The sequence below is a fragment of the Myotis yumanensis genome, unplaced genomic scaffold (assembly GCF_028538775.1).
Source record: "Myotis yumanensis isolate MYYU_CA2020_CCGP unplaced genomic scaffold, mMyoYum1.0.hap1 SCAF_16, whole genome shotgun sequence".
Classification (NCBI taxonomy): domain Eukaryota; kingdom Metazoa; phylum Chordata; class Mammalia; order Chiroptera; family Vespertilionidae; genus Myotis; species Myotis yumanensis.
The window spans coordinates 9,330,464-9,343,996 of NW_027223767.1; the positions used below are offsets into that span (position 1 = coordinate 9,330,464).

At 38.0% G+C, this 13,533-nt stretch overlaps 1 protein-coding gene across 4 annotated transcripts in view; it reads right to left on the reverse strand.

The window, feature by feature from the left end:
* Positions 1–13,533, reverse strand: part of DNAH9 (dynein axonemal heavy chain 9) — a 342,415-nt gene that overhangs the window by 263,023 nt on the left and 65,859 nt on the right. For all 4 annotated transcript variants that reach the window (XR_011468497.1, XM_070395266.1, XM_070395267.1 and 1 more), the window contains 2 exons: positions 2,142–2,364; positions 1,346–1,512 (listed from right to left, as the gene is read on the reverse strand). Coding sequence is in view for 3 of the 4 variants with exons in the window: in XM_070395266.1 (XP_070251367.1) it covers positions 1,346–1,512; positions 2,142–2,364 (390 nt within the window). In the remaining variant the exon portion in view is untranslated. The remainder of the gene's footprint in view (positions 1–1,345; positions 1,513–2,141; positions 2,365–13,533) is intronic.

The window sequence follows — 13,533 nt, forward strand, 5'->3', positions numbered from 1 at the left end:
GGCCTCTAGTATCCTATATAATAAAACCCTAATATGCAAAGCGACCAAACGGTGGAACAACCGGTCACTATGATGCGCACTGACCGCCAGGGGGCAGACGCTCAATGCAGAAGCTGACCCCTGATGGTCAGTGCGCTCCCATAGGGGAGCACCGCTCAGCCAGAAGCCAGGCTCACAGCTGGCGAGCGCAGCGGCAGTGAAGGGAGCCTCTCCCACCTCCGCAGCAGCACTAAGTACCTCCCAGGGGATGTCCACCTGCTGGCTTAGGCCCACTCCCTGGCTTAGGCCCGCTCCCTGTAGGGGAGACAGGCAGACATCCCCTAAGGGGTCCTGGACTGCAAGAGGGTGCAGGCCGGGCTGACAAACACCCCCTGCTCCCCAGTGCACGATGCTGTGCACCAGGCTATATATATATATATATGCTTAAGCAACCGAACGACCAAATGACTGGAATGACCAGTCAACTATGATGCGCACTGACCACCAGGGGGCAGATGCTCAACACAGGAGCTACCTTCTGGTGGTCAGTGTGCTCCTACAGTGGGAATGCCACTCAGCTGAGACCCAACCCAGAGGCCCACAGCCCAGTGGCAGCCACTCCCTCCCTCAGTAGTCCTGCAGGTCCAATCTCCAGAGAATGAGCCAGGCACAGATGGACCAGCACCACCATCATGTTCCCAACAGCACTGCCGGCCTCCTGGAAGTTGGCCTCGGGCACCACAGCTGCTTCCTCTCCCTAGATGCTCCGCAAGGAAGAAACAATATAAAAACAGCCTCCAGGTGGCTCCCGACAACTGGTGCGAAAGTCAGTGGGATGGATCTGGATCTCGGGCCAGCAAGGGCGTCCCAACACCTGCCCAGAGGGCCGATCAGGTCCCGGCCCCTTCTCCCCCTTTGGGACCCTGCCTGTGCACGAATTCATGCACCAGGCCTCTAGTAGACAATAATATTGCACTATAATTATGCAGTGTGATAAACATTGCTACATTGGCAATCATGTCACAATAAGTAAATGTATCAAAGTAACACACTGTACTTGTAAACTTACTGAATGTTACATGTCAGATTTATGTTTTAAAAAACCTCTAGTAATTTTACTACATTAAATCCCTTTCTAGACCTGGAGAAACAGAAGGTTCTAGCCTTTTTTTTTTTGAACAGCCCTTGGCCATCTCACTCAGGCCATGATAGGACTGCCCACATCAGCACCATGTTCTAACTTACGGACCTCAATGGGAGGGAAGACGGGTGACTAGTGTCCCTGTCCTAAGAGAACAGGCAAACCCAATGCAGAGATCCTCAGTGACTCTAAGATCGCCGTGTTTGGCAGCAGCCTGGGGCCTACCTGAAGGGCGCCTCTCTGTGGAATCGCTCCCAGAACTGCTGCTGCTCAGCCTCGAAGGCGGTGCACCTCTGCCGGAGGAGGGCCACCTCGCTGGCCTGCAGGGGGGCCACGTGCTGCCGCACGGTGATGGCCAACTTTTTTATGTTGTTCCATTTCTCAGGCAGCTCCTGCAAAGGAGACGTCAGTGTGCTCAGACCCACCTGGTCCTCCCCTCCCCACAGTCCCCAAGCGGAGCAGTACCCAGTGTCCTCTGCTGCAGTGCCAGGGCCAACGTCCCGGTACCACTGGACCATTCTCAACCCCTCGCCTTGATGTGTCTCCCGGGTTGCCTGCTCTTCTAACTATCACCTACTTCCCACTCAATGCCGTTCTTCTTGTTCCTCTTGACCTAACCTCCAACCTGGAAATCCGTGCCCTTTTCTCTACTCTCAGGAGTGCTGGGCTATTTTCTATGTCTCCATTTCTACTTACAACATCTTAACGTTTCTTAGACCTGCTTTTTTTTTTCACTGAATCAAAAAGTTGGCTCATCCCTAATTCTGGTAAAAACAACAACCCAAAACACTTATCTACATCAATTCTCCCACACCACTCCAGCATCAGATTGTTTCAAATTTATTGAGTTTCAGCTATGTGCTAGACATTACACATACATGACACATATAGTCCAAAACATGGACCTTGGGTTGTCAGCAAGCCCTGATTTTCATTTCCTTAAACCCACCTCACCCCACTCTGAAATCTTGGAACTTTCCCTCTATTTCTTTTATTAGGAAAACATAAACTTAGCACTGACCTCCAGCTGCTTAAACACCGTTTCCGGCAACTCTTGTTCATAGGTCTTCAACAATTCAATGGTTTGCTTTAAGGGCTCAAACATCTCGTCAGTGCTGCTCTGCCGTTCTTTAAGAGCCATAAGGTGTTGCATAATCTCGACCAGTCCGTTGGAATCTCCTTTTTCGACTTTCTTGAGCAAGCTGCCCTCACTATTTTTTATAAACACGTCAAGGTCTGCCAAGCTAAGCAAAACAGATGAACATCAGGAGCCATTTTCCTTCTACTCCTCAAAAGGAAGTTTTATGTATTTCCCCAACAATAATAGTTTTTTGTTTTTTTTATGGAAAGCTTTGCATGTGCCCAGCACTGGGCACTGTCTACCACTATATCGTGATGATAAGAGTCAGCCCTATTCAGAAGTGTCAGTCATGAGAGACAAGGCTGAGACCTCTGTTCTGGAAGAGACTCACATGACACATTAGTGGGACAACTGATGAAATATAAATAGTTGCTAATTCTACAGCAATATTAACATCCTGCTTTGGATAATAGAAATGTTATCATTTGGGAAAGCTGAGTGAAGGTGAAGGTAAAAGAGAACTCGGTGTTATTTTTGCAACATTTTTGGAAATCTGAAATTATTTCAAAGTGAAAAGTTTAAGATTTGAAAGTAAAAAAATACTGTGGCCTCTAAAATTGTACACATTTGTGTTTGATTCTGACACAAGATGGCCGAATCATTTAGCATCTCTGAGTTTCAGTTTCCCCATCTATAAGATTGAAAAGATCATTTCTGTCTCACTGGATATTGTGAGAATTAAATGAAATTTATTCTTTAATTCAAAACTATTTATTTATTGAGCATTTATTATGATCGTGCTCCTAGGTTCTGAGGATAGAATGATAAACAAGATAAACAAAGGCTCTGCCCTTACAAAGCTTACTTTCTAGTGGGGAACGTAAAGAGGAAACAATAAATTGCATAGTTTCACATAACGATGAGTGCTATGAGATAGAGACTCAGACTAGGACCATTTTCCATGGAGCAGTCAGTGAAGGCTTCTTTCCTAAGAGGATATGTAAGTGAAAATGTAAATGATGTGAAGGAGTGAGCCACAGAAGAAAGTGGGAGAAGAGCTTTGCTGATAGAGGGGGCAGCATGAGTGAAGGGATGAGAACTCTGAGTAGGGGAAGGACATGCCTTGGTTTATGTTTTCTAAAGGATCTGTAGCTGGAGGGGAGCAGGTTTTATTGGAGGTGGTAGTAATGATGACAGTGATAGTGGTATTGGTGATGCGGATAGGAGAACAGAGGGCATTTTTAGGGACTACAGTCAGTGTCCAGGTGACAGGAGATGTTGGCTTTGACTTGCATGGTGGACATCAGGAGTGGTCAGAGTCACGATAATTTTGCATGCAGAACCAGCAGGACCCACTGAAGGATTGGAGGAAAGGTGTGAGGAAGGAATGAGTAAAATCCATAATGACTCTGGCAATGGGGTATTGTTCACCTTATTGTATTGAAAAATGATGATGCCATTTAAAGATACAGGAAAGAATTGTGGAAGACTAAATTTTTTGAGGGAGAGGAATAAGTTTTAAACATGTTTGGTTTAAGATGACAGTTGAATGTAATTCTAGAGTTCCTGAGAGGTAGGGCTGAAAATATAAATTTGGTAGTTACCAGCACATGGATGGATTAACATGTTGAGTCAGAGATCATATAGCATAGAATGTAGATAGAGAAGAAAGTTCAGGATCGAGGTTTCAGGAATTTTAATATTTTTAGGTCTAGAAGAGGAGATGAGTTCAGCCGTGGAGACCAAGAAAGCAAAGGTTTAGAAGGAAAACAAGAAATGTAAGGTATCTTGAAAGCCAGAGAAAGAACCTGCTTGGAAAAGAGTGATCAGTTGTGCTGAATCCTCCTGAGCAGAATAAGTAAGATGATGACAGATCATTACCACAGGACTCGGCCATATGAGAGTCATCAGTGATCTTGACAAGAGTGGTTTCAGTGGAGAGGTCTAGCAAGGAGGCCTGACTGCAGAGTAAGTGGAGAATTGCCAGCTTCTGTTTCAAGCTGTCTGGTATACACAATAAGATGGATAACCCTTCTGCTAAAACAATTAAAATGCTTAAGCAAACATTTCAAAATCATTTAAAAACGCAGCACTAAGGTGGCATGAAATTAAGGAATCTCCAGAGGCTGAAAATGTAGTGAAAGCAAGAACTAAGCAAGATTCAAGGCTGGATTTCATGTGATCATTTCTACGGAACCCTGGAAATCTTGAACTAGTTTGATTGCTTTGTGCTATGTGAGGAAAAGGTGATTAAGCCTCATACCCACACAAGGCGAGGGAACTAATAGGAAGCTGCATATAAAACTGCAATACAATAAGGTGAACAAGGAATAAACATGCTGCACAAAAGGGGACAGTATGGAAACTTGCCTGCCTTAATCTGGGCACTAGGTGGACCCCTGGGAAAGTTAAAGTACAAAGGGGTTGGAAGAGTCCCTTGATGACTAGCAGAAATAAATATAAATCCTTTCTGGAGGAATGAAAGTAGAATTCAGTCCTCAAAAGAGTTCCACAGATAATATTCCAAGGAACATTTTTACAATCAAAAGTCACAAAATATACAAGGAAGGAAGTCACCATGAGTAGAAGGCAGCAGAAACAGCAACATTAAACCTGTTAAAATTTCAGATATTAGAATTAAAATGCAGGATATAAAATAACAATATTTAATATATTTAAAGGACAGAAAAAAAGAACTCTTGCTTAAGCACCTTGCTTTATCATTCCTGACCCACATAGCAGGCGAAAGTGCTTTCCCTGCATTTTCTCGGACATCAATTCAGGACTGACTAAGACAAAGGACTTCATCCTTTTAAGCACAATATATCAGCTTAGACAGAAATGGTTTCTTTAGGAATCACCCTCCACAAGCCTAGATAAGCTCTTCCAGTCTCAGTAGTCAGAGCCCCTGCCCTAACCCAGATCTAAGTTCAAGCATAAATTCAACATAGTCTCAAAGTCAGGTTTGGAGGCACTTTGAGAGGTTCTTCAAATATGCCCAGAACCTTTCTATTGAATGATAGATTATAGAAATGAAAAAAATTAATTTAGATGAATAACATAAAAATGATGGCCTGTGATGGCATTAATTTGTGAAGAGAAGCATAGGCAAAGCTCTGAATATGTGTTTTAGCAAAGGAAAAATGATTGCACTGTGCTATGATAATGGACAAGTCCAGGATAAAGAAGGTAACAATTTTTGGTAGGCCTTTATGTGAACTTCATCTATGGCAAGAAGAAACAAACCATTTTTAAGTTGATGAATCAGAATTTGTCTTTATTAGAGGGTATCCTCTAATAAATGTATTATAAGACTTAAAAAATGGATAAATAAAAGTCAAGCCTTAAAACTAGAGCAAAGAACAAGAGGATATAAATATGAGCAAGCAAAATTATAAAACAGCCAAATAGAAGACCAAAAAATGGAGAGTATAATTGAGATTTAAAGCTTATTGAGTGGGTTAAACAGAAGAGTTAGACAAAGCTGAAAGAGTGAGCTAACTGCTCTATTATAAAAATGGAGGAGTTATCCAAACTGCAATGCAGTAAGTCAAATAATGGAAAAGTATGGAAACTGTTAGAAGACACAGAAGACAGTGAAAAAATCTCACATAAGTATAATAAACGCTCCAGAATACACAGATAATGGGCAAGAAGCAATCTTTGAGGAGATCCTGGCGGAGAATATTTTTGAATTGTTGAAAGACACCAAATGTAAAGCCTAACAAATTCCAGGTAGAATCAATATAAAGAAACCCTCACATAGGCACTGCAATATGAAACTGCAGGACAAGAAAGGGACAAAAGAAATCTTAAAATTAGCTTCATAGCAAAGACAGATTTCTACATAGAAGAAAAAAAAGACAACAAAAATTAATAAATAAATAAGTAAGTAAATAAATAAATATCATTAGACGATGGCTAACTACTCAATAGCAAAGTGGAAGGCAGGACACAGTGCAATTATATTTTCAATAGACTCACAATAAATGCCTGGTATCCTAGAATTTTTCTTCCAAAAAATCATGTTTTTTCAAGGAATTGGGCAAAATATATACATCCTCAGACAAAGAAAGAATGAGAAGCACCCAGATATATGAGCCTGCTGCACTGACCTGGTGCCCTGGATGGCTGGCTCCACCACCTTGATGTGGTGCACCTGGCCCTGCCGCTGTGACCTGATGCCCCTGGACAACTGGACCCTCCACTTTGTACCTGGCCCCATAGTTGTCACCTGACACCCCTGGATACATAGACCTGCCATCAAGACCCAGTGCACCTGACCTGGTGCCCTGGAAGACCAGACCCACTAAAATGAGGAGACAAAGAAACAATCCCCAAATGAAAGAAAAGGGGGAATTGGCAGAAAAGGAACTAAATGAAATGGAGGCAAGCAATTTATTGGATATAGAGTTCAAAGTAATAGTTATAAGGATGCTCAAACAACTCATTGAGAACTACAAGCAACTTAATGAGAACTATAAGGAACTTAGTGAGAACTTTATAAGCATGAAAAAATATGTAGAAACCATGAATATGAATCAATTGGAAATGAAAAATGACAGAGCTGAAATAAAGAATACCCTGGAAGGAATTAACAATAGATTAGAAGAAACTGAGGACCAAATCAGTAAATTAGAAGACAAGGTAGAAGAAAATACCCAATGAGAGCAGCAATTAGAAAAAAATTTGTTAAAAAGCAGATGGATAGTTTAAGGGAGCTTTGGGACAACATGAAATGTAACAACATCTACATCATAGAGGTACAAAAAGGAGAAGAATCTGAGCAAGAACTAGAGAACCTGTTAGAAGAAAGAATGATAGAAAATTTCCCACCCTGACCAGTTTGGCTCAGTGGATAGAGCGTTGGCCTGCAGACTGAAAGGTCTCAGGTTTGATTCCAGTCAAGGGCATGTACTTTGATTGTGGGCACATCCCCAGTAGGGGTGTGCAGGAGGCAGCTAATTGATGTTTCTCTCTCATTGATGTTTCTAACTCTCTATCCCTCTCCCTTCCTCTCTGTAAAAAAATCAATAAAATATATTTTTAAAAAAGAAAAGAAAATTTCCCTAACCTGGTGAAGGAAAAAGTCACTCAAGTTCAGAAAGCACAGAGTCTCAATCAAAATGAACCCTCCCCAAAAACTATATCCAAACACATCATAATTAAATTGGCAAACATTGAAGATAAAGACAAGGAAAGAATCTTAAAGACAGCAAGAGAGAGACAGAAAGTTACCTACAAGGGAGTTCCCATTAGACTGTCAGCAGATTTCTTAATAGAAACATTTCAGGCCAGAAGGGTGTATCATGACATAAACAAAGTAATGAAAAGCAAGTGACTGAATTCAAGACTACTTTATTCAGCAAGGTTATCATTCAAAATTGAAGGTGAAATACAGAGCTTCTCAGACAAAAAGAAAAAAGGCTAAAGGAGTTTATCATCACCAAATCAGCACTGCAAGAAATGCTAAAGGGACTGGTATAAGAAGAAGAAATAGAGAAGAGAGGAACATAGTTATAAAGAAAGTAATGACCAAAAAAAGTACCTATCTAGAATAATAAAAGCTTAATATGCTAATTAGTCCAGACGGCCGAACAGCAGAAGGACTGTCCGGACGACCTTCCAGACGAAGCTGGGGCTATGAGGGCCGAGGCCTCTGGTCAATAATAACATTAAATATAAATGGAGTAAATGCTCCCATCAAAAGACATCAGGTAGCTGAATGGATAAGAAAACATGACCCATGTATATGCTGTCTACAAGAGACCCACCTCAGAATAAAAGACTCACACAGGATGAAAATGAAGGGATGGAAAAAAAATTCCATGCAAATGGAAATGAGAAAAAGCTTGGGTAGCAATAACCATATATGACAAACAGATTTCAAAATGAAGGCCATAACAAAAGACAATGAAGGTCACTACATAATACTGAAGGGTTTAATACAACAAGAGGATATAACCCTGGTAAACATATATGCATCCAATACAGGAGCACCCAAATGTAAAAAGAAACCTCTGGAGAACTTTAAGGAAGAGATAGACAGCAATACCATCTTAGTAGAGGACTTTAACACCCCACTGACATCACTGGATAGATCGTCTAGACAAAAATATCAAGTAAACAATGATCCTAGATGACACATTATAGCAGACAGAATTGACATTTACAGAACATTTACCCCAAAGCTACAGAATATACATTTTTCTCAAGTGCACATGAGTCATTCTCAAAGATAGACCACATGTTAGGGCACAAACTAAGTCTCTAAAAGTGTGAGAAGATTGAAATCATATCAATCATCTTCTCGGATCACAATGGCATGAAACTAGAAATGAACTACAATAAAAACACTCAAAAACATTCTCAAACACATGGAGGCTAAAGAGCAAGTTATTAAACAATAAATGGGTTCCAATGAGATCAAGGGGGAAATAAAAAAACTTCCTGGAAACACATGAAAATGAACACACAACTACACAAAATCTATGAGACAGCGAAAGCAGTCCTGAGAGCGAAGTTTATAGCAATACAGCCTATGTCAAAAACCAAGAAATGTTTCTAATAAACTATCTAACCCTACAACTTACCTAAAGAATGAGAAAGAGAACAAGAAAAGTCCAGAGTACGTACAAGGAAGGAAATAATAAAGATCAGAGAGGAAATAAACAACAGAGACTAAACACACACACACACACACACACACACACACACACACACACAATACCAGAGATCAATGAAACCAAGAGCTGGTTCTTTGAAAAGATAAATAAAATTGATGAACCTTTAGCCAGATTCATTAAGAAACAAAGAGAGAGGACCCAAATAAATAAAATCAGAAAAGAAAAAGGTAAAGTACAATAGAGGCTGGTACAATATTTGCAAATCAATAGATGTTCTGCTCTCACATGGATGTTTCTCTTTCTCTCTCCCTCTCCCTTACTCTCCCTCTAAAAATCAATAAAAATATTGTTTTATAAAGGAACTTTTAAAAATATATATTTTATTGATTTTTTTACAGAGAGGAAGGGAGAGGGATAGAGAGTTAGAAACATCAATGAGAGAGAAACATCAATCAGCTGCCTCCTGCACATTCCCTACTGGGGATGTGCCTGCAACTACGGTACATGCCTTTGGCCAGAATCGAACCTGGGATCCTTGAGTCCGCAGGCCGACGCTCTATCCACTGAGTTAAATTAGTTAGGGCAAAAGGAACTTTTAATAATATACCTCATGTAGCAGGTCTGTAATATAAAAAGATGTAATGAGTAAAGATATCAGTAAATATGTGGATAAATTTAAATAAACATTAAGTGTCGAAAAATAAAGTATGATTTGTGGAGTTCAAATAAAAAATAGAGAACAATTGAAATTACTGGGAATGAGAGAATATAATTTGATGGATGAACAGTTGAGATCAAACTATTCTAAAGTCTTTGTTTTGGTTGTGAGGAGCGTAACAATACTGATACATTTATTCCTTTTAAGGGTACTTATTAAAATAGGTATGGTATCCATAAGAACAGTAGACCTAGATGCAAGTTAGCAAAGGGAAAAAATGGAATAAGAAAAAGGGAAAGAAGGACAATAGAAAGTACATAATAAAATGGTAGAAATTAATCCAAATTTAGCAGAATAGAAATTAATAAACAAAACCCTCCAGTTACAATATAAATAGTAAGGTAGGTAAAACACAAATTCTATGCCAATTACAAAAATATCTCCTAATATAAAGGCACAGAGAGATTGAAAGCCAAAGGATAAAATGAGAAACACCAGGAAAATATACAAATGAAAATGGTTTAGTTTTATTAATATAAGACAGAACAGACTTTACTACAAGAAATGTAGCTAGTGATAAAGGAGATCTTTAATGTGTTGCTAAAAGTTTCAATTTTCCAGGAAGATATAGAAAGTCAACCTCTGTATGCTCATAGAACATAGCCTTAAAAAATATAAAAAAGTGACAGAATTATAAGTGGAAGATTGTTTACACAATTATCTCTGTAATGTATAAATTTAAGCAGACAAAAAAGGCAGTGAGGGTACAGTGGGTTTGAGTAAAACAATGAGTTTGATCACATAGGCATGTATAGAACATTACATCCAGCAGGTATAGAATACACATTCTTTCCAAGTAAGTACACAGAACACTCATAAAAGTTGTGCATACTGTAGTATATGAAGCAAGCTTCAAGAAATTTCAGAAGCTTATTATTACATATGTCCCAGTCTCTGACCACAGTGCAATGTTAGAAATTAGTAACAGAAATGCAACTAGAAGGACCCCATTTTTAGAAAGTTAGAAATATATAAATACATTGTAATGGATATTAAAAATTTTATAATAAATTATCATTAAAATATTGAATATTAAGACTTAAAATGTCAGTAAAATTGTACTGAGAATGGAATTTATAACTTTAAGAGTTATATTAAAAATAACAAGGAGTGCAACATGAATAAACAAAGCATCCATCCTAAGTCAGCCTAAAGAATAGAAAATAAATCCCCCAAATAGAAGGAAATAATAAACATAAAAGAATAAATCACTGAAATAGAAATCAAATTACAACGAAAGCGAATCAATGCATTCATAAAATTGTTTTTGTAAACCTGCACCAAGATTAATGAGGGAAAGAAATCAGAAAGCACAAATAAAATAGAGTAAAACAAAAAGAGGGACATAACCACGGATGCTGTATCGATTATGAGGTAAGAGAAGATTATCCATTTTATGACAATAACTCACGGATTTACATGAAATGTATACATTTCTAGACAAACATGATTTACTATATTCCTTAACATCCCTGTACCCACTAGAGAAATTGTGCGTAAAAATCTTGCCACAAAGAAAATACCAAGCCCAGATAGCTCAACAGAAGATTTAAATCAAACTCTCAAGGATCAGAGAATCCCAACCTTACACCAACTCTTCTAGAGAATAAACTCATCTTATGAAGCTAGCAGAGCCACAGAGCAGGGTAAAAGATAGCATAAGAAAGGGAAATTGAAGGCCAATCCCATTGCAAACATAGCCGCATCAACACTAAACAAAATGTTTGGAAAGAAAATTAACCAATGGATATATGGGGAAAAGGTAATACTTTGTGTTGGGCTTATCTCAGTAACGCTAGGCTGGTTTAGTAGTAGAAAACAAAAAATGTATTCACCACTTTGACATTTTGATGTGAAAAATATAATTATCTTAATGAAATTAGAAAAAGTACTTGATAAAATGTTGTATCTCTTTATGCTAAATCCTCTTAACAGATTAATAATAATAGGGAACTTCTTTAATCAGATAAAGAGGATTAGGGATAAGGCAAGGGTACTCATCATCACCACTTTATGCAATATTGGACTGAAAGTCCTAGGCAGTGTGGTTATATAAGAAATAGAGATAAAATACATTTTAAAAAAGACTGAGAAGGAAGATATAAAACCATCATAAATTGATAGATGATGACTAAGTATGCAGCAAACCGAAATGAGTACACAGATAAATGATTAGAATTAATAACTTAATTTAGCAAAGCTGTTTGATACAAAATCAGGATACAAAAATCAATTCCATTTCCACAGAAAATATGATTTTAAAATATTATTTATATTAGGGGCTAAAAAAATAAAATACCAAGGAATAAATCTTGGCAAAGGCATGAAAATATTTTAAAGGTAACAATTACAAAATTTTATTGAAATACATTTAAAAAGACTGATAAATGGAGAGGACATGCTCTTGAATAGAAATACTCAATACAATAAAAATGACAATTCTCCTCAAATTGATTTATAGTCACTGCAATCAAAATCCCCACACACTTTTTTCTGTAACAAAACTGATTTTTAAATTTATGTAAAATAGCAAGGGCCAAAATTTATAGAGACATTCTTAATAAAAATGAATAAGATGGGGACTGGTGCTGCCAGATATCAACATTTATTATAGAGCTACAGTAATTAGGACTGTGTTGTGTTAATGTAGCAATAGACAAGGGGCTACTTACTGTGAAAGACAAAGTTATAAAACTTTTAGTAGAAAATATAGGAGAATATCTTTAGGATCTCAGGGCAAGAAAGGATTTATTTAACAAGGCAAAAGAGAACAACATAAAGGAAAGGATAGATACAGTTGGCTACATTAAAATGAAGAATTGCTCTCAAGATACACCCTAAATGCAGTGGAAAGCCAAGCCACATAATGGGAGGGACTGTAGTTGCAATCTACACAAAGAACAAAGGATTAAATATCGAATATGTAAGTGACTTCTAAATATCAAAGAGGGGAAAATAAAGTCCAATAAAAAATGGGCAAGAGCTATGAATAGGCACAAAAGGAGAAATATAATAACTCACTAAAAACATAAAAAGATGAGCCACTCCAGTCATGATCAGAATATTTACCACAATAAGATGCCACTGAAAAAAATGGCCAGCATTAAACAGTCTGTCCATACCACGAGGTGTTGAGAATGTGGGGCTACAGGAATTGTTATAACTGGCTGCTCTACCTTGGAGAGAGTTAGCATCATATGCATTCTCTTTGACTCAGCAATTCCTCTCTTAAGCATTGGAATGTTTGCCCGTGTACACCATGATGCACATATTAAGAGTTCTCATAGCAACATGGCTGACATTAGCAAAATCAGCTGAAACAACTCACATGATCACCTTAACCATAGACTGGATATATAAGTTGTGATATATTCATATGATGGAATATTTTAGCAGTGAAAATGAATTCATTGCTTTACTCCAAACATGAGTGGATCTTAAATGTAATGCTGAATGAAAAAGATAGGACACAGGAAAATATAAATATGAAATACTGTTTCATTTTCAAAATGTTTTAAAATTCAAATCTATATATGTATACTAGTATATACTATGTGCATATATGTATATATGTGTATGTATACACATGTATATATGTATGTGATATTATATATAAAGCCATGAAGAAAAGCATGAGAAGGGTCATATCACATTTAGTATAGGGGTAACATCTGGCAGGGAGGGGGAGAGGGATTTGATCAGGGAGAAGCGTTTAAGGGAATTTTAAAATATAGCCAATGTTCTGTTTCTTAGCTGGATAAGGCAAATACAAGTATCTGTTGTAATATCCTTCTCTAAATTATATGAGTGCTATATTTCATAATAAAACTGTTTGTAGAGAGACAATGGATGAAGAAGTAAAAGAATCAAATATAGAGAGATCTTTGAGTTTTTCTGTGACGGAGGCCACACAAAAAATGGTGGTGTGGCCGGAAGGACTCATGGGGCCATGTTCTTTCTTTCTTTTTTAAAAAGATGGCGGCTATGA